The sequence below is a fragment of the Geotrypetes seraphini genome, chromosome 1 (assembly GCF_902459505.1).
Source record: "Geotrypetes seraphini chromosome 1, aGeoSer1.1, whole genome shotgun sequence".
NCBI lineage: Eukaryota > Metazoa > Chordata > Amphibia > Gymnophiona > Dermophiidae > Geotrypetes > Geotrypetes seraphini.
In genome coordinates this window covers 363816620-363843116 of record NC_047084.1, presented here as the reverse complement: position 1 = coordinate 363843116, position 26497 = coordinate 363816620, and the positions used below count along the sequence as shown (strand labels likewise).

At 42.6% G+C, this 26497-nt stretch overlaps 1 protein-coding gene across 1 annotated transcript in view; it reads left to right on the top strand.

Moving 5' to 3' along the window:
- Positions 1 to 26497, top strand: part of LOC117345793 (phospholipid-transporting ATPase ABCA1-like) — an 815268-nt gene that overhangs the window by 608971 nt on the left and 179800 nt on the right. Inside the window, exon 32 of the mRNA XM_033914956.1 lies at positions 11298 to 11487. Coding sequence (XP_033770847.1) covers positions 11298 to 11487 — 190 coding nt within the window. The remainder of the gene's footprint in view (positions 1 to 11297; positions 11488 to 26497) is intronic.

The window sequence follows — 26497 nt, the reverse complement described above, 5'->3', positions numbered from 1 at the left end:
AGCAGGTAAGGCTAGACTCAAATAGGGCACTGGTCTTTGACATGAGGGCTGCCGCATGAGCAGACTGCTAGGCACGATGGACCACTGGTCTGACCCAGCAGCGGCAATCATTATGTTCTTATGTATGTGTCTATACATATGAAATTTTGTGGTGGTGGTGTGTATGTGTGTGATTTCTAAGTGTCTGTGATGAGAGAAAGAAAGGAGAAGGCACAAGTCCTTAATCATTATGTTAAAGTGAATCAGTATACAGTATGTATACTGCAACTGTTTTAACTGCTTTTCCCATAGAAACGTATTAGGGCAGTTTTGAGGGGTTCATTAATCTTCCACCTCTCAATAAATGCAAAAACTTCACTTTTGTAGTATAGAAGCTATCTCCAGATTGCCTCCACCATTGCCTTTTATTCCTCACTCTTACTGCCTTCTCTTGGTTGGATTCCATCTACAGCAGTGGTCTCAAACTCGCGGCCTGCCAGGTACTATTTTGAGGCCCTCGTTATGTTTATCATAATCACAAAAGTAAAATGAAACAATTTCTTGATCATATGTCTCTTTAGCTATAAGTTATAATATTATTATTAAGACTTAGTCAAAAGGAAAAATTTATAAACTATAAAGAGTTTTACCTCATGCAAAATTGTCATTTCTTTAATAAGCCATTAACTATTTTTTCTGTGGCCCTCCAAGTACCTACAAATCCAAAATGTGGCCCTGCAAAGGGTTTGAGTTTGAGACCACTGATCTACAGTCTCTGCTGCTGACAACAGAAGCAGGCTCTCTCATATGGGAGGAGATGTGTGTGTGTGTAGGGGGGGAACTAAAGAATTGCAGATAGGGGTTTATGAACTCAACTTCTGGACATTAATAAAAAATGTTGTTGACCTCTGAGAAGTGCCAGACAGCTGACAATCTTAACTTCCTTACCATATCTCACAGCCCCCATCCCATCCCTCCACCACCAAAAATGTGGACATACAGTAAACTTTGCACATACAGTGGAACTTTGGTTTACGAGCATAATTATTTTCAGAAGCATGCTTGTAAACCAAATTTCTTGTACATCAAAGCGAGTTTCCCTATAGGAAGTAAGGGAAACCCGCTTGATTCATTCCCCCACCCCCACCCCTGAGGCAACTGGTGCTACTCAGGTCTTCATCAGGGAACACCTAGGACGTAAACAGGGAACACCTGGATTGGCCTCCGCGTGTGCGGGTCACCGAACTGGATGGACCAGTGGTCTGATTCGGTGGAGGCATTTCTTATGTTCTTATGTACTCTCCCCTCCCCCCGAGAACCTGCATCACACACCCCCATGAGAACCACATCCCCTGCCAGCCCAAACAGAAGCCACTGGCACGCAGCCCCAGGACATGCCGGTGCCGGTGAACAAAGATCATTCTTGTTGCCTGGGCCTTGAGCATCTGCGCATGCTCAAGGCCTTCTGGCTTTCGCTCTCTCCGAGATTCTCGGAGATCTCTGAGAATTTCAGAGAGAGCGAGAACCAGAAGGCCTTGAGCTTGCGCAGATGCTCAAGGCCCAGGCAACAGGAAGGATCTTCGTTCACCAGCACGTCCTGTGGGCTGCGTGCCGGTGGCAGATGGGGTAAGGCTTCTGTTTGGGCGGGCGGAGGATGCCAGTTCGCGTGGGGTGCGTTTGTGAGCGGGGAGGAGCGATGCCAGTTCTTGGGGGTGGAGGTCATGGGTAGTCAGGCGGGGGGTAGAGATGCTCACAAATCGAGTCAACGCTCGGTTTGCGAGAATGTTTTGCTCGTCTTGCAAAACACTCGCAAACCGCATTACTCGCAAACCGAGGTTTGACTGTACTTTAATCTGGTCCTGCTCATAGTAACAGATGTTAATTTGGAATATGCATAGTAATTAATAAGAAATGGACAGCAGACACTGGGAAGAGAATTAGAAGATAGACAAAATCAGAAAGAGAAACTGGGACTAAAAGCAAAATGACCAGACAACAAAAGGTAGAAAAAATATTTTTATTTTCTATTTTAGAAGAACACCAGATTCATCTGGTGTGATATAACATTAGCTGAGCTAATGTCACCAACTAGTAATATTTATTGAATGATGGTGTGGGTAAAATGGGAGGGGGGGCAGAGGGAGAGGGGAATATATGAGGCGTTGTCAAGGGTCTGTAGAATAAGGATTGACAAGTTTATAAGAGGAGGTAAGAAAGGGTTAATAGACAGAGCTTGTAAGAAAGAGAAATGATTAGGGAGGTTTCTAAGGTGATGGGTTGGAGCAGTCACGTGATTGGTTGGATGTTGTGGCAGGCTGGAGTGAATTCTGTGTGGAAAGGGGAACAGTAGAGTAGTCTCTTCAGGAAAAGATTATTCCTCCCTCCCTCCCATTTTTGCTGGTGTTATGTTTTGTGTCAGTGTTGTGGGGTGGGGTGGGGGTATACATGTTATATGTCAACTTGGGTGGGTTTGGTGGAGCTTATGGGGTTGGGGGAGGTGGTCGCAGCTTTGGGTGGGGCGGAAAATGGGGTTTGGCCCAGTTGGTTCTGGGAGATGAGCAGTTAATAAATAAATAAATGTAACACTCGTATGCGATACCGCTGCGAGGGGAAGCATGGCCTTGCGTCACCGTGGGTCATGTTTGGGGGGAGGGGAGGGGAAGCATGGCCTTGTGTCACCGTGGGTCATGATTGGGGGAATGTTATAAATTTAAAGACTTAACGGGAGCTAGTTTCGACACCGAATAGCTCCCTGGGGGTGTGTGAAATATGCATTGGGGGTTTGTTGGTTTTTGACACAGATTGTATTGTAAGTGGAGATAATATTCAGATAGATAATAAAGCTGCGGCCAAATATTTATTCCAATAAAACTGAGTTGTGTGATTATTGATTGATGGTGATTAGCTTTCAGTTGCAGGTGACGCGAATGTGAATGCTAATGTTAGTGATTACAATATGTCAGATTTGAAATGTGTATCCTGTCAGAGCTGGTGTTAGACAGCAAGTGTGAACTAGGACCTAAAAGAGAGAGTAAAAGTATTTTTTATTTATTTTGTATGTAACACATAGCAGGTGTGGGGTTGGAGAGGTTGGATCCCTATACTTCTACTAAAACTAACCCCCTGCTTTACTGGCGCGTAGCGTGGGATTTTGCGGCGGCGGTGATTGATCCGATGCTCATAGAAGTTCTGTGAGCATTGGAGCAGTTGCCGCCATTGCCGGCACTGGAGCCCACGCTGTGCGTTAGTAAAGGAGGGGGTAAGTATCTTAATAAAAAATTCAGCCCATGACAGCCTGTGTTTTAGATTTTGGCCCCTTATGTGATTTGAGTTTGACACCCCTGCTTTAGTATGTGTGTATTGCCATGTGTTGTGTCTGTGGGGAAGGTAGATAGGATTGGGGGGATACTTGTGAGGCAGCAAAGTTGAGGGGGCAGGTATAGTTTCAACTACAGTATATATGGGTAGTTGAGGTCAACTAATTTTGAGGATCAGTCATTTCCAGAGGATTCGCTTTTAGGGTTGTGGTAGTTTATGAACCGTTATTATCAATTAGGGGTAGGATGTTTCTGGATGTGAGGCAGTTTATAAGGCATTAGAGGGGTGCTCTTGGGGAGTGGAGAATTTTACAGTAGTTTAGGGATGGTATTGCAGTTTAGGGGGCATTTTTGCAATTAGGGCAGTATTCAGGGTATTACCGTATATACTAAAATATAAACTGAGATTTTTGGGCCAAATAAATAGCCTAAAAATGGGGGTCTTGGCTTATATGTGGGTCATTGCCCACCCGCCCCCTCCCAGACTTGTTGCAGGCCTCTGATGGGCCTGTTGTATGGCCTGGTGGGGTTGGCCGAGACAGGAGTGATCTCTCCTGTCCTAGCTGACTCTGCCAATTTGTTTTGCCTCCCTCTCCCCGTGTACCTTTTTCAATCCCTGGTAGTCCAGCTTTCTGTGCTCCTGCCCCACGTTGAGCCCCTCCCTGAATGGCTGCCTCGAGTTCTCATGGCCCAACAGTGTACTGGGCATGAGAGAGCTTTCCTTGCTCCTTTCCGGCACTGTGCCACTCACTGAATGGCTGCCTTGAGTTCTCATGGGACTCGTAAGAACTTATGGCAGTCAGTCAGCGAGCAGCTCAGTGCTGGCCAGGAGCAAAGAAAGCTCACTCATGCCCGGTACACTAAGCTGCGAGAACTCGAGGCAACCATTCAGGGAGGGGCTCAGCACAGCTTAGGAGTGCAGAAAACTCGCTCCTGCCCAGTACACCACTGGACCACCAGGGATTCAAAAAGGTACGTGGGAAGGAGGGAGGTAAAAAAATAAAATAAAAAATGGCAGTGTCGGATAGCACAGGAGATATCCCTCCTGTTGCAGCCCATCATGTCATACATCAGGCCCGGCCCTGTAGGACATCGGGAGAGAGGGGAGACAGGGGGCAGGGCAGCGAGGGGGCTGGGTACAGAGCCTGGCAGGGAGGGGGGTTGGGTGCAGAGCCTGGCAAGGGAGGGAGTGAGGGAGGGTAGGCAGGGCACAGATCCTTGCAGGGGACATGAATATTAACCCTCCCCCCATCTTATATTCAAGTCAACCTTTTTTCCTCCTTTTTTTTTGGGGGGGGAAAGGGTACCTTGTCTTATACTCGGATTGACTTATGTTCAAATATATACGGTATGTCAATTTCAGGGGGTAGTTTTTGGTGTGGAACCACAGCAGGGGTTATGTTTTTGGGGATAGGACAGTTTCCATGGTGGCGAGGATGTTGCAAGGGTGATTTTTTGGAGAATGAGCAGTTTGAGGTGGTGTGGGGGTAAGCCATCCCCATCCCCATAGTTAACCGCAGGAAACCATCCTGGTGTCATTTTTTAAATAGAGAGAGGGAAGAATCAGCCACTGACTCTCAAGCCTTGCATTGAAGAATTTTGGTATAGAAGGACTGAGGCTGAGATTTATACTAAAGAATTACACAGGCTGGTTTCATAGAAACATAGAAACATAGAAATAGACGGCAGATAAGGGCCCACGGCCCATCTAGTCTGCCCACCTTAATGTCCCTCCCCTACCTTTGCCCTGTGAATAGATCCCATGTGCCGATCCCATTTGGCCTTAAAATCAGGCACGCTGCTGGCCTCAATCACCTCTAGTGGAAGACTATTCCAGCGATCAACCACTCTTTCAGTGAAAAAGAATTTCCTGGTGTCACCTCGTAGTTTCCCGCCCCTGATTTTCAACGGATGCCCTCTTGTTGTCGTGGGACCCTTGAAAAAGAAGATATCTTCCTCCGCCTCGATGCGGCCCGTAAGATACTTGAACGTCTCGATCATGTCCCCCCTCTCTCTGCGCTCCTCGAGCGAGTATAGCTGTAATTTGTCAAGCCGTTTTTCGTATGGTAGATCCTTGAGTCCCGAGACCATCCGGGTGGCCATTCTTTGCACCGACTCCAGTCTCAGCACATCCTTGCGATAATGCGGCCTCCAGAATTGCACACAGTATTCCAGGTGGGGCCTCACCATGGATCTATACAATGGCATAATGACTTCCGCCTTACGACTGACGAAACCCCTTCGTATGCAGCCCATGATTTGTCTTGCCTTGGACGAAGCCTGCTCCACTTGATTGGCAGACTTCATGTCCTCACTGACGATTACCCCCAAGTCTCGTTCTGCTACCATTTTTGCTAGGATCTCGCCATTAAGGGTATAAGACTTGCATGGATTCTGGCTGCCCAGGTGCATAACTTTGCATTTTTTGGCATTGAAGTTGAGTTGCCATGTCCTAGACCATCGCTCCAGTAGGAGTAGGTCGTGCATCATGTTGTCGGGCATTGAATCTTCGTCTGTTGTGCATTTGCCCACTACATTACTCAGTTTGGCATCATCGGCGAATAATGTTATTTTACCTCGAAGCCCTTCTGCCAAGTCTCTTATATAGATGTTGAATAGGATTGGGCCCAAGACTGAGCCCTGTGGTACTCCACTAATCACCTCCGTCATTTCGGAGGGGGTGCCGTTCACCACCACCCTTTGGAGCCTATCTCCAAGCCAGCTCCCAACCCATTTCGTCAATGTGTTACCTAATCCTATAGAACTCATCTTGCTCAGTAACCTGCGGTGTGGTATGCTATCGAATGCTTTGCTAAAGTCCAGGTACACGATGTCCAGGGACTCCCCAATATCCAGCTTCCCCGTTACCCAGTCAAAGAAGCTGATCAGGTTGGATTGGTAGGATCTCCCCTTAGTAAATCCATGTTGTCGGGGATCCCGTAGATTCTCCTCATCCAGGATCTTATCTAATTGGTGTTTGATTAGAGTTTCCATTAGTTTGCTCACTATCGATGTTAGACTCACTGGTCTGTAGTTTGCTGTCTCCATCTTTGAGCCTTTCTTGTGGAGTGGAATGACGTTAGCCGTCCTCCAGTCCAACGGGATGCTGCCTGTACTAAGGGAGAGGTTGAAGAGCGCGGACAGTGGCTCCGCCAAGACATCACTCAGCTCCCTAAGCACCCTGGGTTGCAGGTTGTCCGGCCCCATTGCTTTGTTAACCTTGAGCTTTGACAGCTCACCGTAGACACTGCTGGGCGTAAACTCAAAGTTACTAAACGGGTCAACTGAGCCAACCCTTGTCTGTAGCTGAGGGCCGAGCCCTGGCGCTTCTCGGGTGAAGACTGAGCAGAAGTATTCATTTAATAGTTGGACTTTTTCCGAATCCTTTTCCACATAGTCTCCGACTGGTTTCCTAAGACGTACAATCCCGCCTGAGTTTTTTCTTCTATCACTGATATACCTGAAGAAGGATTTATCTCCCTTCTGGATGTTCTTTGCTAGAGACTCCTCCATGAGAAATTTAGCCTCCCTGACTGCTGTTTTGACGGCTTTTGATTTGGCCAGGTAGTCTGCTCTAGAGTCCTGCTTCCCTGATTGTTTGTAAGAGATGAATGCTTTTTTCTTCTCCTTGATCAGGTCTGAGATCTCCGCAGTAAACCACTGTGGCTTATTGTTCCTTCGCCGTTTACTTACTGATTTTACATAGCGGTTTGTTGCTTCTTGTATGGTTGCTTTCAAAGTCGACCACATGTTTTCCACGTTATCGGTTTCTTCTTGGCTTTGTAGCGCCTGGTGAACGAAGTCTCCCATTTCTTTGAAATTTGTGTCCTTGAATTTGAGGACTTTGGTTAGTGTAGTAGATTTAGTGAAACCTTTCCTGATATTGAACCATACCATGTTGTGGTCACTGGAGGCCAATGTGTCGCCCACCGAGACCTCTGTGACACTTTCTCCATTGGTAAGTATCAGGTCCAGTATTGCCTGATCCCTTGTCGGTTCCAACACCAGTTGCCTGAGGCTTACTCCTTTCATAGAGTTTAATAGCCTCCTGCTGCTGCCGGAAGCAGAGGTAAGTGTAACCCAATCCACATCAGGCATGTTGAAGTCACCTAGCAATACTGTGTCCCCACGCAAGGTGATATTTTCTATATCTTCGATTATTTCCATATCCAGGTCATCCTGTTGTCTTGGGGGTCTGTAAATTACGCCAAGATACAAGCATTTGTCCTTTCCTCTGGCCAAATTAATCCAAAGGGATTCCCCAGTATACTGGACATCTGAGATTCTCGTGACCTTAATGTCATCTTTAGTATATAATGCTACACCCCCTCCCTTCCTACCCTCTCTGTCCTGGCGAAGCAAGTTGTAACCCGGTATGACCATGTCCCACCCGTGGGAGTCAATTATCCATGGAGACAGGAACAAATTCTCTATATGGGGATAGTTTGTGTATGGATCAGTTGTAAAAAGGCAAGTTTTTGAGGATGGGGCAGTGTTCTTTTTTTTAAAGAGTAGGGAATTCTACCTTTTAAACTATCTTGCCCAGTTCCTACCTTCTATATTTCAATTTAAGGAAACCTTTTTCAAAGCCATCTGTGGCAGTGGCACAAAAGGGTGAATAGGATGCTAGGAATGATTAAGAATGGGATCATGAACAGATCGGAGAAGGTTATCATGCCGCTGTACCGGGCCATGGTATGCCCTCACCTGGAATACTGCATCCAGCACTGGTCGCCGTACATGAAGAAGGTTAGGGTACTACTTGAAAGGGTCCAGAGAAGAGCGACTAAAATGGTTAAGGGGCTGGAGGAGTTGCCGTACAGTGAAAGATTAGAGATTACAGAAATTGGGCCTCTTCTCCATTTAAAAGAAGAGACTGAGAGGGGACATGATCAAAACATTCAAGATACTGAAGGGAATAGACTAAAGTAGATAAAGACAGGTTTTTCACCCTCTCCAAGGTAGGGAGAACGAGAGGGCACTCTCTAAAGTTAAAATGGGATAGATTCCGTACAAGCATAAGGAAGTTCTTCACTTAGAGAGTGGTGGAAAACTTGAAAACTCTTATAGGCTGGAATGCTCTTATAGGTTCTTATAGAGAAAACACCCTCCAGTGATTCAAGACAAAGTTAGACAAGTTCCTGCTAAACCGGAACGTACGCAGGTAGGGCTGGTCTCAGTTAGGGCACTGGTCTTTCACCTAGGGGCTACTGCGGGAGTGGACTGCTGGGCACGATGGACCACTGGTCTTACTCAGCAGCGGTAATTCTTATGTTCTTATGATGTGATTGCCTTACTAATTCATCTGGACATAGGCAGAGGAACACTTTTATGTTTGGGGGGGGGGGCCCAAAAGCTCTGCCCCAGACCTGCCCAAACTCTGCCTCTGACTCTACCCCCATAATAATAATACTAATTGTAATTCAATTTGTTCTATCAATTTTTCATATACACACAATATAATCTTATTAATACATAATGGTAACTACAAAATTTAAAAAAATAAACCCCACACAGCACACTGTACGCAGAGAAAATGTTAATTATCATTTATATTTGGGGGGGTTTCAAAGATGTCAAGGCAGATAACTTTAAAATATGCAATGTCACCTCAGTAACAACTACAGAAAAATAGACAAATATAGTGCAAAATATAGACAGCAGATATAATCACTAAATTGAAATAAAATCATTTTTCCTACCTTTGTTGTTTGGTGATTTCATGAGTCTCTGGTTGCACTTCATTCTGACTGTGAATCCAATATTTATTTATTTATTTCTTATCCAACATTTCTTTCACAATCTAGCCCCATCCCCTTTGGGTCCAGGTCTCTCTCTCTTTTCCCTTTGCTTACCCTCCCCAGATCCAGTGTCAGTACTCCTTTGTACCTACCACCACCTTTGTTCCAGGTCTCCCTCTCTCTCCCTCCTCTGTTATGATCTTCCATCTCTCTGTTACGATCTTCCTCAGGGTCTCTCCCCCTCTGTCTGCACCTCCCATAGTTAATGTGACCATTTATTTTTGTCATCAAAACGGGACATCTATTAATATGCAACAGCAACTTCCTGTTCCCGCATAGGCGGGCAGCTGCTGCAGGAAGAGTTCCAGGGCAGGCCGAGGTTAGTAGTCTCCTCTGATAGATACAGTGCCGTGGCTGCCATAACATTTAAAATAATAGCGATCTGGGTGGGGGGGGGAGCAGGTGTAGGGAAGTCCAGAGCTGCAGGGCCGGTGTTAGAGGGAGTGAGAACAGGGCAGCTAAGCGTGCCGGTTCTATGTCGCCTTCAAAACGGGGGAAGGGGGGGATGAAGAGGCGCTAGGCAGCAGCAGGGGCTGGTCCGGGGGGAGGGCAGGCTTCGACTTCGGCGCTAGAGGGAGGGGAAGAGATCGCCTGTCCCGTTGTCCTCATGGACAGCTTCGGGATGCTATCCCTGAAAATGGGACATTTCGACGTCCCAAAGCTGTGCGTGGGGACAACAGGACAGGGGATCTAAAAAGGGGTCAGTCTCGTTCAAAACGGGACGTATGGTCACCTTACCCATAGTCCAGCATCTGCCTCCTGTCTTTCCCCTTTGGTCCAGGCTTTTCTCTCTATATGCTTTCCTTCTGCTTACAACCCCCTCCCCTTTCTCTGCCTCTCTCTCTCTCTCTCTCCTTCCTTCCTTCCTCCCTCCTTCCTATGTCCCCCTCACTGCCTTCCAGCCTTTGTCTCACTCCCTCCACTGAAGCCAGCCTGCCTGCCACCCTGCTGCACCGAAGCCAACCTGCCTGTCTCCCTCCTGCGCCGAAGCCTGGCCTACCCGCCGCCAATTCTTCCTTCCCCCTGGTCCGCTGCCGAAGCCAGTGTGCCTCCCTCCCTGCCACGCTGAAGCCTGGCCTACCCACTGCTGATTCTTCCTCCCCTCAACGGTCCACCACTGCTCGCTGCCCGCTGCTGCAGCAAATCCAAGAAGGAAGAGCCAGGTGAATGCAGCAGCGCCGGTCCACAATGTCAATTCTGACATTGGCAAGAAGGGGGCCCGGACTCTCTCTCTGACATCAGAATTGATGTTGGGGAGGTTTGTGGGCCGTATGCATTCGCTGCACACACCTAGCCTTTCCCTTCCTGAAGTTACGGCGGTGAGCAGCGGCGGCGGGCAAGGAACAGTGGCGGCGAGCAGCAGTCAGCCTGTGTACCCCCGACCTACAGGATGGGCAATATTTGGGGAGGCCATGACCCCTGTGGCCCCCTCCCCCATTCTAATCCCTATGCATCTGGAAATAGTCACCTTAGTTTGTTGTTTGTTGCCCATATTTGTATTTTTTTCTATGTTGTCTGAGATTTTTTGAACTGTATCAGATTGGTTGTTGGTGCTTGGAATGAGGAGAAAGATGTCATCTGCATATGACAGTAAGCTTTCATCATTGAATTTAATATCTCCGAGTGATCTCATATATAGATTAAGTAATATAGAGCCCTGGGGTATTCCACACAATGCCTTCCAGTTGTTGGAGCAGGTGTCACCTTTCATGACGAGGTATTCTCTTTTTATGAGAAAATCTTTAAACCAATTTAGAACGGTATCTGTCACTCCTATTTCAGAGAGCTTTGTTTAGGAGGAGGTGGTGATTAAGTCAATTAAAAAAATTAAGTTAGGTCCCCAGATAGGCTAGGCATGCTTATCTAGAAACCTAAATTTAGGCATATTTTATAGAAACAGGGCTTTTAAGGACATCAAGCATAGCAAGGCAAGGAGTAGAAATGGATTTGATACTATTCAACCAATGAACGTCAGTGTTAAAATTGTTCCATAAAATAGATATTTTTGTTATTTAGTCTACGGATTATGTTCCCACATGTACTAAAAATATGACTTCTATTTGAACAGAAGCCCCTGCAGCCAGTGTAGAGAAACTTAATAGTATGGGTAATGGTTTTTGCAATATAATCAATTTTTAATAATAAAATGCATGTATTTTCTCATACTTTATTTCATTTGGTGTTTTCTTTATATACTTAGGAACCTTCCTTGTATCATGAGCTGGATGGATTGGTATACTCCACCAGTGTCAGAGTCACTTTCAGATATATTTCTGAATGGCAACTGGAGCATGCAGAATCCTTCTCCATCCTGTCGATGCAGCACACCACAAAGGCCAATTATGTTGCCAGACTGCCCTGTTGGAGCTGGAGGACTTCCCCCTTTAGAGGTATGTGAGGCATGAACAATAATAGATTTTATAAGTAGATTGCTAAATACAGTTTGTTAAATTTAAATGCCTTTTCTCTTAAAAATGAATAACTGCATTAGCTTATATCAACTCCATGAATTCTTCAACTATACATGTAAATTGTAAATATTTGCATCTGAAGTGGCTCAAATATTTAAAATGGCTGAATACACTAAGAAGCACAATTTTTGTTCCTATGCACTAAGTGTAATTTCCTAATTACTCATGTCTAGTATAGAAAATGTGTGTTATTTCCATAAAAACTTTGCTTTTGTGACCAGGAGAGTCTAATTTTGCAATTTGCCTATTTAAAATGTGGAAATACCAAATTTTCATCTTTTCATTCTTATAAAAACATAGGGCTCCTTTTACAAAGGTGTGTTAGGGCCTTAACGTGCGGAATAGTGCGTGCTAAATTGCTAGCCGCTACCGCCTCCTTTTAAGCAGGTGATAATTTTTCGGCTAGTGCGCACTATAGCATGAGCACCTTAGTAAAAGGAGCCCATAGAAAGCAACATATGAATCACAATTAACATGTATTTATATTGAAGATTACAAAGATGATCACAGAAGATTTAGAAGTGAGTAGTTTGTTGAGGTTTGTAATTATATTTTAAGTCACATTCAAAAATCAGCCCCCAGCTTTAGTCTCCCATCATGTTCTCATTATATTGTCCTTGATAAGTAGCATTAGAAGTCCAGTATATCCTAGTGGAAGCACTCACCTTGCTCCTCCGAGTATGCTTCCATATTCTCCTTCAATGTCTCAAGATGAGCATCAAGACATGGACTGTGAGAGACATCCTATAGCCCATTTTACTGTAATTCTTCACCAGATTCTTAACCAATTCCATGTAGCTTTCAGCCTTGTGATTGTCCAGGAAGCTCCAAACTACTGTGACAAAGCTGTTCCAAGCTGCTTTTTCCTTCCTAGTTAGCTTCTTGGGAAATTCCTTGCATTCTTATTTATCTGTGGTCCAACAAAGACACTACCTTTGACCTTTGCCTCAGACAGATTAGAGAAGATGTCTTGAAGGTATCTGAAGGCTGCTGACTTTTTATCTAGAGCTCTGACAAATTGTTTCATTAGGCCCAATTTGATGTGCAGTGGTGGCATCAGAACCTTCTGAGGGTTCTCCACAGAGAACTTGGTCTGCTATAGTCAGTCCCATCTTTGGTAGTTCATCTTTGTATTCTTGCTGTCCCAAAAACAGAGATAGCAGGAAAACTTGGTAAATCCACTTTGGAGACCCATTAGGAATGTTGTTTGAAGTCTCCGATGACCACCAGCCATACTCAGTATACTACAAGGCACCTAGTAAAGTTTTGATGCTGTTGTAATCCTCTTTAAGGTGCACTGAGTGAGCCAATGGAAGAGACGGGCAGTTGTTCCTGTTATGAAGCAGCACGGCTTTTATGATCCTGATGTTAATGCAGAGATACTACTCTTTCAGGTTACAGGCAATTCCAATTACCTCAAACAGACTGGTCACATTTTAACAGAAGCAGATCCCATCTTGAGTGAAGAAGGTGGAAGAATCTTGGTGATGCTTCCTTTGATCTGTGATTTGCAAACTTTCATCCAAGAAGTTCCAGTGCTTGAGCCTAGATGTCAAAAGCTTGGAATTGGACTTGGTGAGACCAGAAGTCATTGAAGTCTTTTTGGCTTTGATAGTATGGATTTCTCTCATCAGCTGCACTACTGATATTGTAAGCTGGATCTACAACGTCGCCTTCACTCTCTGACTTGCTGATCTCTTCTCAAGACAGTTGCTCTCTTTCTCTGGGGGAGTGGGTATGGGGAGCTCAGGGCAATGTGGCACTGGGTGAAAGAATGTTCGGATATGTGATATGTGTTCAGATAGTTTGATATTTGGAACGGTCCACCATGAAGATGTAGGAGTTTCTTGAGTGGTTTCAAGTTTATTTAAAAATTTTTATACCGCTCAATGAGACTTCTGAGCGGTGTACAGTAAAAATACAACTTTCGTCATATAAAATAGGGGTAACAATAGGTCAGTAGGTTCCCGCCAAATTCTTTGGATAGCAAACTTCATGGCTTTCTTTCCCCTTCAGTATCATCCTGTAGAACAAAATAAAATTGGTAATGAAAACAAATTTATTTCACCTATGACTAATGTGTGTGAGATTTTCGCAACATATTTCATATGATATAATTTCAAATAACATTGAACATTTTAACATTTAAATATTTTTTAAAATTAAACATTCTAAGAAATTTTATAGCATTAAAATTCCATCATCCTAGTGAGAAACAAAATTGTCTTACCTTCCAGAGTTGTTGTTGTTGTTGTTTTTTTTTGGGGGGGGGCACTGCTCACATATGAAGTGAGATGCCAAAGGTTTGTTTTGATCTTGCTTCGTAGACATCTTAGCAGATGCTTCTATGGAGTACTTTTTCTCTTTTATCTTGATAAATTGGCCGCCTACATAGCAAATGCATCTCTGGGATGTTATCACCTTAATAAAAAGGGCCCTATGTTTACTCAAGTTGGAATCAATCTTGAATATTATGCAAAAAGTAAATTTAAAAAATATCAATGTCCTGGTCACAAAAGTAAAGCTTGAGGGGAATGATAGCCATTTTCTATACTTTGTGGCATAAGCAACAAGAGTACTTATTACCCAAGGGGCTCATAATCGAAAGAGAAAAACGTCCAAAAACCGGCCTAAGTCGGCACTAGGATTAACATTTCTCAAAAACGTCCAAGCGCCGATAATAAAACCGGGTTTTGGACGTATTTAAAAATGACCTAGGCCTTCATAGTGCCAATCAACGTCCAAAGTTAAATGGGGCGTTTCGGGAGGCGTGTCGAGGGCGGGAGTTGGGTGGGACGTGGGCCGGCTTAGACTTACTTAGTCGTACAGCATGTATTACCGAAAGTTATACACCCGACGATCGACGGAATTTGGACGTTGTGACTTAGACCATGTAAAATATGGTCTAAGTCACAAAAACCCACCTAAACTCACCAGATAAGCACTGAAAATACATAACACGGACCCCCACACACTACTCCAGTGATCACCAACCCCCCCACCCTCATAAAAATTTTATTCACAACTTTAGATTTCAGCCTTCAGACCATCATCACCTGGCATAGGAAAGCCTAGTCGTCCAGCCCAGAGTTATCTTGGGGGTGGGTTAGGGACCCATAGAGAGGAGGACCCATGCCCATAAGCTCCTGTAATCACTGCATTGATGCTGAAACATGTGCACTCCCCTATACACCCCCAAACCCTGCAGCCATAAGGGCTATCGGGGTGGTAGATAAGTGGGTCTAGGGGATTCTGGAGGTGGTTTGGGGGCTTACCATCACCTATAAGGGAGCTGTAGTGAGGAGAAGTCATGGCATCCTTTTTGTGAAGTTCACAGCAGTGCCCTGTAAGGTATATTTAGGTGGCATGTCTGGGTGTTCAGTCCATCACTTTGCAGACCCCTCCCACGTCCAACAGGGCTTGTTCTAGGCATTTTGGACTTGGACGGAAAGTTGGATGGAAATGTGGTATAAAGATAGACGATTTAGTGGTTTGGACGATCAGATTGGCAGGATGTATAATTAGACGATTTTCGAAAGTAAAAAAAAGTTGGACGTATCTTTCGAAAATGTGTCTTAGGCACTTTTTAACTTTGGACATCTTGCGAGATGGACATAAACGGACTTAGACGTCCCTTTCGATTAACCCCCTCCGGGGGGGGAGGGAAACGCCATTTTGTTATAAAATGTACTTAATAAACAAACAAAAAATAGATAAAAAATATGTTCTGGTAACTGGATAAGAATTTAGACAGCACAAAAAAAGTACCAACTGCCCTACTTCCCAACAAAACAAATGCAAGGGGCAGAGCTATATTAGTAATACCTCCCCTTTTATCAAGCCACACTACTAAGCAACCCAAGCTAAATGCCGTGCCACCCATTCTATTTCAATAGGTGGCTCAGCATTTAGCTTGTGCTACTCGGCAGTGCAGCTTGAAAAAAAAAAGATGTGGGGAGGAATTTGGTAGCCAAATATATTATCCCCAAAAAGCAACTGGAAAGTATATTTGTTTTTCTTTGTATTTCTTTGTTTCTTTAATTTATTTTGTGGGATTTACTGACCACCTTTATAAAAAGATCCACTCAGCGCGGTATAGTTTAAAATAAAACTTGCAATTTTGTTAACAGTAATGATAGTAAAATGATCAAATTTAATAAAAATGCAATAACTCCCCCTTTTATGAAGTCGCACTGTCAAGCAGTGTGAGCTAAATGCCAAGCTGCCCATATGATTAGAATGGGCAGTTTGGTATTTAATTTGCGCTGCTTGGCAGTGTGACTTGATGAAAGGAAGAATAAATAGGTAAACTTGAAATCAACAGATTTAAACTTAATAATTGGACTACCAGAAACAGTATCAAGAATATAGCACACAGAATATTTGGATAGCATAGATATAGTGCTAATGCTTTCTACAATACAGCTTATCGTGTAGCCAAAGGGTTAAGTGCAAATATATAAATGGGAATAAGATGGGTGGTACAGAATCTGTTGGGATAGATAGACTCTAGGGTATGATCATAATCTATAATTCTATTGAGCAAAGTGTGCTGTATTAGTTTCTTACTTTATTTCTGAAGTATTATTCATATTTTATACCTAACTGCTGAAAATTAGTTTAAAAACTTTGTGTGGTGGTGTCTCCATCTTGTGGCCATTTTTATTAGATGAAGCAATTGTTTATATCTTTCATTAAAAACTAATTTGATTTTTAATTACTATGTCAAGCAATGAACTTGTCATCATTTATAGAATAAATCCATTTCAAACCAACACTCCATATTAAACCACATTTACAGATGCCTACTACCAATAAAAGTATTCTTTGTATAAATACCATTTACTCATGGTCTACAAATTGCCTCCATGGCTAAAATTATGCACATTGGTGTTAAAAATTTGCAGGAAGCAAATCTTTGTAAAAGGAAAGGAAGCTTTAGAACTAGGGGTCGAGAAATGAAGGTGACCAGATATATGCTAAGAAATAATGTCCACAAATTGTTAGGAGTCCTTTTACTAAGCAGTAGTAATAACTGGCCTTAGCATACCCTTACACAGGACTTTTACATATACTAATATTTTTACCATGGCCAACAAAAAGGCTTTTTTTCTGTTTTCAGTAATGACATCACACAGCCATTTAAAAAATTTATTATATGAGAACTTACTGCCACCTCTTTACGTGGCAGTAAGGGCTCCTGAATTAACCATCTACTAACTAGTTAGTGTACAGTGGTGTAGAGATGTACTAAATGACTGCTCAGGAATAACCACTCTTTAGCCCTAACACCGCCCCCCCCCCAACCCAATAAAATATATATATATAAAAAGGCTGTACTTAAATTAATATTTTAATTGCATTTAAAAGTATGCTATTTATTTATTGTCCCACTGTCGTGGGGAAAAATAAATATATAGCATACCTTTAATGGTGTGATTAAATGTGATACAAATTTTAATGAAAATGTACCCTAAAAACATTAGACATAAAATTGCTGAGAAGATTAAAAAATGCAAAATAAAAATTGAAAAATTACATATTAAAGAATCCAAAATAGCATGCAGAATAGCTATAAACAGTCTTACAGTTTTAACCTACTTCAGAAATGCAAGCCTAAAAAAAATTAATGTGCATTTAGCGCACACGTACCGAAGCTAATATAGTATGCTTTATCACATCCTGCATTAGATTTTTTTTTTTGCTGTTTTGGGTGCACATCAGCACCTAACACAGCTTAGTAAAAAAAAAACCCTTAGTAACAAAGATTGGTGAATGCTTGAAATAACCTTCCAGCTATAGAATTGTTCCAGAGGAAATGGTGGAGATTCATTTGCATACACTGACTCCATTATATGCAAAGATTTATATAGTCAGTTTTCTATACTGTTCTCCCAGTGGAGCTCAGAATAGTTTATATAAATTTATTCAGGTACTCAAGCATTTTTCCCTGTCAGTCCTGGTCGGCTTGCAATCTATCTAAAGTGCTTGGGGCAATGGGGGGATTAAGGCCCAAATTCTGTAACCAGCGCCTAAAGTTAGGCACCTATTTCAGAGGTGCCCATCAAGATAGGCACCTATATAAATTGAATAACAAGCATAATTAAGCTTTTTAATCAACACTGATTGAAACAGGCGCCTATCAAGGAAAACGCGATTCTGTAACAAGGCGCCTCTAAAAATTTAGGCGGCCTTCAAAAAAATAGGCGCTATGCATGTTAGGCATGGGTGTGGCTATGTGTTAGGCGCCTTCTTACAGAATCACTGCTCTTAAGCGCTCAGCTAGGTGCCTAACTTTTAAGTGTTCCTAGAGCTGGCCTATTTAATGGGCGCCCCCAAAATAGGTGCCCAAATAGGAGCCGCTCAGTGTGATTCACTAAACAGCACCCAATTTTACTTGAATCACGCTGAACAGTGCCTATATAGGTGCCTAACTTTTGGGCGCTTCTTATAGAATTTGCCCTTAAGTGACTTGCCCAGGGTGACAAGGAGCAGTGTGGGTTTGAACCCTCATCCTGAGCATTGATTTAACCACTGTACCACACTGTCCCCCAAAACCTGACTGGCAAGGGGGTACTCCAGGGCTGGAGAGAGAGCTTTGACAGCAACTTCAGTAACCAGAACATGAACCGTGCCAGACAAACCTTTAGGGTCTATGTCCTCCAAATGACAAGGATGGATTTGGATAGGCTGGAGTGGGCATTAAAGGCAGATCCAGTAGTTAGAATGCAAGAACAGTACCAGGTTGATTTATAAAGTCTATGTCTCAGAAATGCAAAAAAAAAAAAAAAAAAGGACCATAACCAGGTATTTTATATCACATTCATTGTTGGTTTAATCATAAATTGATAATGGGTTTGACTGCTGGACAGACTGGATGGACTGTCATTTATCTACCTCAGTAGGAAAGAAAAGAGTTTTCAAAAAATGTTTTAATTTTCAATATAGTCCCCCGATAGCTCCATACACTTCATCCACTTTTCCTGCAATGACTTTAACCCCTTTGAAAATAATTATTTTGTCTAACCTGTAAACCAGGACGTCACATCTTGCTTGTCTTCATCAATTAGAAACCGCTGTCCACGGAGAGATTTCTTCAAAACTCAGAATAGGAAATAATCTGAGGGAGCCATGTCAGGACTGTAGGATTGATGCTTCAGCTGTTCAAACTCGCATTCTGACACTGCAGTTTGTGATTGTTGTGACATGTGAACCCATTGTTGAGAAAAAGCAGCATGCCTGCTTTGAGTAAACAGGCAGATAGACAAGGGTGACCCGGTCGACATTGTATATCTGGATTTTCAGAAGGTGTTCAACAGGGTCCCACATGCACGACTACTTCGAAAAATTGCAAGCCATGGAATCGAGGGCGAAATACTCGTGTGGATTAAAAACTGGTTGGCGGATAGGAAGCAAAGAGTGGGGGGTAAATAGACAATACTCGGACTGGAAAAGCCTCACAAGTGGAGTGCCACAGGCATCGGTGCTCGGACATTTATAAACGACCTGGAAATTGGTACGAAGAGTGAGGTGATTAAATTTGCAGACAATACAAATTTATTCAGAGTAGTGAAGACACGGAAGGATTGTGAAGACCTGCAATGTGACATATAAAAACACTCGAGAAATGGGCCGCAACATGGAAAATGAGGTTTAACGTGGATAAGTGTAAGGTGATGCATGTAGGTAACAAAAATGTTATACATGAATACAGGATATCCAGTGCAGTACTCGGGGAGACCCCCCAGGAAAGAGACTTGGAAGTACTGGTCAATGAAGCCGTCCGCGCAATGCACAGTGGCGGTGAAAAGGGCGAATAGAATGCTAGGAATGATTAAGAAGGGGATCACAAACAGATCGGAGAAGGTTATCATGCCACTGTACTGGGCTATGGTGCGCCCCCACCTGGAATACTGCATCCAGCACTGGTCGCCGTACATGAAGAAGGACATAGTACTACTCAAAAGGGTCCAGAGAAGAGCGACTAAAATGGTTAAGGGGCTGAAGGAGTTGCCAGACAGTGAGAGATTAGAGAAAATGTGCATCTTCTCTCTTTAATAGAGGAGACTGAGAGGGGTCATGATCGAAACATTCAAGATAATGAAGGGAATAGACTTAGTAGATAAAGTCAGGTTGTTCACCCTCTCCAAGGTAGAGAGAACAATAGGGCATTCTCTAAAGTAAAAGGGGATAGATTCCGTACAAATGTAAGGAAGTTCTTCTTCACCCAGAGAGTGGTAGAAATCTAGAAGTTCTTCCTGAGGCTGTTATAGGGGAAAACACCCTCCAGGGATTCAAGACAAAGTTAGACAAGTTCCTGCTGAACCAGAACGTACGCAGTTAAGGCTAGACTCAGTTAGGACACTGGTCTTTGACCTAAGGGCTGCCGCGGGAGTGGACTGCTGGGCACGATGGACCACTGGTCTGACCCAGCAGCGGCAATTCTTATGTTTTAAGTTTCAAGTTTAATAGTGTTTGATTTTACGTTCATATGTTTTCTCCTTGATTGACTCCCGTAAAGGAATCATTGTGTAAGCATAACTCTCCCCAGTTGTGGTTGTCTTGTGTGGCATGAACTCCAGAAGCAAAAGTCCTTCAGAAGGCAGTTGCCATGACTTTGCCTGCAGATTTTTCTGTTTTAAACTTTTTTGGGGTGGGGGATGACTTGTACTTTTACTGCATTGACTCCAATTTGAACTCAGGATCTCTGTGATAGACCAAAGTCCCATCTCCAATCACCAAACGATAAAAAAAAAAAATTAACTTGGTTTATATGGAGCATCTCCAAGATCTCCCGACAGCACTGGAGCTTAATGGCCTTCTGACATGGCATCAGCATTCTTGTAACCCATCTTGCACTAACTTTGGACATGCCTAACTTTTCATGTTTTACTTTCCAAACTGTACCCACCAAGATGGCCATTTCTTCAGCTATTCAGGAAACCTTATTTTGTCTGTCTGAGAAAATTAAATCCTCAACTTTCTTGCACATTCCTGTGGCAGTTGCTTCCACAGGCCGTATAGTGTGAGGGTCATCTTCAATGGATTCTCTACCTCACTTAAACTGCTTGCTCTAAAATTTTACTTTGTTGAATGATGGGGCAGGCTCATCATAAACTGCTGTCATGCACTTATGGATCTCCTTTGGCTTTTTCCCTTCTATTGTGAGAAATGTTATCACTGGGGCCAATCCTGTTCAATATGTATGTGAGTGACATTGCTGAAGGGTTAGAAGGAAAAGTGTGCCTTTTTGCAGATGATACCAAGATTTGTAACAGAGTAGACACCGAAGAGGGAGTGGAAAATATGAAAAAGGATCTGCAAAAGTTAGAGGAATGGTCTAATGCCTGGCAACTAAAATTCAATGCAAAGAAATGCAGAGTAATGCATTTGGGGATTAATAATAGGAAGGAATCGTATATGCTGGGAGGAGAAAAGCTGATATGCACGGACGGGGAGAGGGATCTTGGGGTGATAGTGTCCGAAGATCTAAAGGCGAAAAAACAGTGTGACAAGGCAGTGGCTGCTGCCAAAAGGATGCTGGGCTGTATAGAGAGAGGCGTGGTCAGTAGAAGGAAGAAGGTGTTGATTGGTGAGGCCCCACTTGGAGTATTGTGTTCAGTTTTGGAGACCGTATCTGGCGAAAGACATAAGAAGACTTGATGCATTCCAGAGGAGGGCGACGAAAATGATAGGAGGCTTGCGCCAGAAGACGTATGAGGAGAGACTGGAAGCCCTGAATATGTATACCCTAGAGGAAAGGAGAGACAGGGGAGATATGATTCAGACGTTCAAATACTTGAAGGGTATTAACGTAGAACAAAATATTTTCCAGAGAAAGGAAAATGGTAAAACCAGAGGACATAATTTGAGGTTGAGGGGTGGTAGATTCAGGGGCAATGTTAGGAAATTCTACTTTACGGAGAGGGTAGTGGATGCCTGGAATGCGCTCCCGAGAGAGGTGGTGGAGAGTAAAACTGTGACTGAGTTCAAAGAAGTGTGGGATGAACACAGAAGATTTAGAATCAGAAAATAATATTAAATATTGAACTAGGCCAGTTACTGGGCAGACTTGCACGGTCTGTGTCTGTGTATGGCCGTTTGGTGGAGGATGGGCAGAGGAGGGCTTCAATGGCGGGGAGGGTGTAGATGGGCTGGAGTAAGTCTTAACAGAGATTTTGGCAGTTGGAACCCAAGCACGGTACCGGGTAAAGCTTTGGATTCTTGCCCAGAAATAGCTAAGAAGAAAAATTTAAATAAAATAAAATATTTAAATTGAATCAGGTTGGGCAGACTGGATGGACCATTCGGATCTTTATCTGCCGTCATCTACTATGTTACTATGAATGGTGCTCCAGATCTAGAATTTTCTTACTTGATTCACACAAGGACTCTTCTGTCATACTGTCTTTTCGAATGTTAGGCTCGCACTGAGCTGCAGCTCTACATGAGTAACCTTGAGACATGCCACAACATGCACAGACTTGTTTCAACATACTTACTACTTTCTTCCTTATTCAGGTAGATAAATTATTGAACACACCTTGTACTATGTTACTATGGGACACATTTTCAAGAAAACCCATGTTCTAGACAGATTTCTATGGTGCTTGTCCACAGTGCATCTAAATCTCAAGATTAGAGATCTGGTATGGGCAGGACTAGGATAGAAACATGAGTTAGATGCATAATTGAACATTTTTAGAAAATGTCCAGGGTACAAGTTGGACATTTGGGTATAGACCTGTTTTAACAATGGATGCAGTAAATGCCAAAAAAGTTCCCAAACTGACCAGATGTCTACTATGAGGGATGAAGGCATGAACCACCAATCTCCCAGTGGTTACTGACCTTCTCCCACCTCTCAAAGATAGTTTATTGTTTACTCTAATTATTACACTTAAGACGAACTATGTAAGCCTTCCAAAACACATCCAAATCCCACTGTACCTATATATAGGTGACACCTGCAGGTATAAGGGCTGTTGATGTGGTATACTGTTGGATCCGGTAGCCTTTCTTTCAACAAATGCATGTCGTTACAAAAAATGTTTGGATAGGACCCTAGCATTCCAAGCAGGATTAATGAATTCATGTTTGAATCTTCTTGTTTCTCCATTTCTTACTTACTATCAATTTCGAAAAGATCTTAAAATCCATTTATTTAAACAATTTAATATACATTACTGATTTTCATATTATCATGTAGTTATAATGTACTTTTTATCTTTTTATTTGCACTTATTTTAGTTGATATTATGTTATCCTTATTCTTTAGTTTTAATGCTTGTATTAGTTCTCAGATTTTATTATGTATGATGTTATTATTATATTGTATGCTTAGTTCATAATTATGTAAACCATTATGAACTGCTGATTAGGTGGTATATAAAAATAAATTGTTATTATTATGTGACAGCAATGTTTTAAAACAAAGAACTAGAGTTACATTACAGTAGTCTAGTTGAGATACAATACAATCTTTATTTATCTACCAATACTTCCATGAAGTTCACAGTGGTTTACATAAATAATTATGAAGATACAAATTATTAAACAATATTACAATATTTAGGAATTATTAATAACAAATTATTGAAATAGATAAGTCTTTCGATCTTTTTTGAAAATCTTAAAATTAGATTGCTGGGATAGGATTAGGGATTGTACAAAGATTCAGAAAGCCTCTCTTTTGAAGAATTTTCTAATGGAGCTTAGCTTTCCCATCACAAGGAAATATTATTTTATTATTGATTGTGCATGGCTCTTCATGAATAGGTGGTTACCAATTTCTACTCCTAAGACTCAAAAGTGTAGTTCAAATGGAAAGTCTATGTCTTCTACTGTAATCCTTGGAGTATGACATGAGACAGTTGAGGGTCCTAGCCAAAGGAATTTGGTTTTGTTCTTATTTTGTTTGAGGCGGTGGGTTGAGGTCCAGTTTTCTATGATGTGGACACATTTTTTGACAGTGTGTTGGCTAAGGCAGCCATTACAGGTAGCATGATTGTTATGTCGTCTGCATGGGTGAAATATTTTATATGTGTAAGATCTAAGTTGACTCACAAGGACTGCATTAGAAGGTTGAACACTGATGGTGAAAGTGGAGTGCTTGGAGGATGCCAGCCATCAGAAAGAGATCCTCTACCATATGCTCATCCCATGCTTTTTTGAATTCCATTGCCATTTTCCTCTCCCCCCCACCTCTCTCAGGAGAGCATTCCAAGCATCAACCACCTTCTCTGTGAAAAATAATTTCTTCATATTACTCCTAAGTCTACCACCCTGCGAACTCAATTTATGCCCTCTAGTTTTACAATTTTCCTTTCTCTGGAAAGGATTTAATTCTGTATTAATACCTTTCAAATATTAAAATGTCATTCATATCTCCTTTGTCCCTTCTCTCCTCTAGAGTATATGTCTCTTCTCGTATGGCTTTTGGTGCAAGTGCCCTATTAGGTTTGTTGCCTTTCTCTGAATTGTTTCAAGTCATCTTAAATAATTCACCAGATACAGTCTCCAAAATTTAACACAGTGTTCTATAACAAATGTAGTTCCTCCCCTTCTTCCCTCTATGTTCCAGTATGTCTATTTGGTATGGCATTATGTCTATTGCCTTTAACATTGTAAAACTTTTACTTTTGTATTTCGCCTAGAAATATTTTAATAAACGTCTATCAAATTTTAATAAAACTTGAAACTTGAATCAACACCTCCTTTCTTGTGCTGGTTACATCTCTTTCTATATAGCCTGTGCCTTTCTGTCTACGGACATCACCTTGTCATGCTGGTTATTTACCTTCAGATCCTCAGACACTATACCCCAAGGTCCCTCTCCCTGTCCATGCATATAATGGCTCCCTAAAATTTTTACTTCCCAAATATATCCTTCTGCACTTCTTTCATTGAATTTTAGTAGCTAGATATTAGACCATTCTTCAACTTTTGCTGTTCTTTTTTCATGTTTTCCACTCGCTATGGGATGTTCACTCTGTTAAAAAACATGGTATCATCTGTAGACAGGCAAACCTTACCTCCTAACCCTTTAGCAATGTTACTCACAAATATATTGAACAGAATCAGCCCCAGGACCAATCCTTGAGGCACTCTACTACTCACCTTTCCTTCCTCCAAGCAAATTCCATTAACCACCACCCTCTGGCATCTGTCCATCAACCAGTTTCTAATCCAGTTTACCACTTTGGGTCTTAAATTCAGCCTGTCAAGTTTATTCAGGAGCCTCCTATGAAGAACTGTGTCAAAGGCATGCTGAAATCTAAGTAAATTACACCTAGTGCACATCCTCGATCCAGTTCTCTGGTCGTCCAGTCAAATAATTCAATCAGATTTGTTTGGCACAATTTACTTTTAGTAAAACCATCTTCCTTGGATCTTGTAACCCAATAGATTCTAAGAAATTCACTATTTTTTCCTTCAGCAATGTTTCCATTATTTTTCCAATAACTGAACTGAGGCTCATCAGCCTATAATTTCCTGCTTCATCTCTGTGTCCATTTTTATGAAGAGGGACCATATCTGTTCTTATCCAATCCCACTCCCATCTCCAAGAATTTATTGAACAAATCTTTAAGAGGACTGGCCAGACCCAGGGCAGGATTAATTTGTTGAGGGCCCCTAGGCACACAAGTCCACTGGACCCTCTGCCCCACCCCATTTATTTACCCATTTTCCTCTTTACTTCTTTATTTATTTTTATTTTATTTTAAAATTCAAAACAAATAAAGATTACCAGTGTACAGTTTTTCTTCTATGCAACTTCTAAACATCTCTGAACAAATCCCCCTTTCCTTCCTAGAGGAAGAGATCTTCAGCTGGCAGGGCTTTGGGAAGCCCACCAATTTATATTTTGCATTTGGGTAGGAGGCATGGGGCATGGTGGGAAGAAAATTTAGTGCCCGTCATTTTATTGGACTAATACATTTCTCACTTAGCTTTCAGAGGTTAAAACTTCTTTATTCAGGTCAGTAAACTATAGTGCTGTTACAGTATCCCTGTCCTGACCTGAGGAAAAGAGTTATGGTCTCTGAATTAGTAAAAACTGCATTAAAATTAGTCCAATAAACAGGATCACCTTATTTCCATTTTCTATTAATAAACGATTATCAACACAGCTACAATAATACTTTATCCTAAAACAAAAATAAATAAGTAAAACAAATACAATTTTTTTTCTACCTTTGTTGTCTGGTTTCTGCTTTCCTTCCATCCACTGTCTGCCATCTCTGCCTCTTCCATATGGCATCTGCTCTCTTTCTATGCCTCTTCCAGAAAACTGTCTGCCTCTCCTTCTATCTCTCCCTCCCCTGCCCATTGGTGTGGCATTCATCTACTTCTCTCCGCTCCCCCCATGGTGTGGCATCTGTCTTTTTCCCTTCCATCTCTCCCTCCCTCCCAGCAGATTTTAGCATCCTTCTCCTTTCCTCCCCTCCGATCTGGTATCTGTCTCCCTCCTCCCTTCTTCCTCCCAGGTCTGGTATCTGTCTCCTCCCCTTCCCTCCCCCCCTCCCGGCTCTGGCATCTCCTTTCCTCCTTCCTTTTCCCTTGGTCTTGCATACTTTCTTCCTTCCCTCCATGCCCTAGCATACCTTCCTCCCTCCCTTCCCTCCTTGCCCTGGCATCTCCTTTCCTTCCTTTCCCCCCTTCCCTTTCTCATCTTCCTTTTCCCTCTCTCTCTCTCTCTCCCTCCAGTTGGGTACAGCAATTCTCTCCCCTATCACCCCGTCTCCAGTTGGCAGTGCATCATCTAAGCGGGTTCTCCAAGGCCTTAGAGAACTAAGGCCATCATGAACTTCTTCAGGCAGCAGCATTCACAATTCACTGCTGTTGCTGGCTTCAGGCCTTCTTCTCTGTTGGGTCCTGCCTTCATGGAAACAAGAAGTAGGCAGGACCCGGCAGAGAGGAAGGCCCG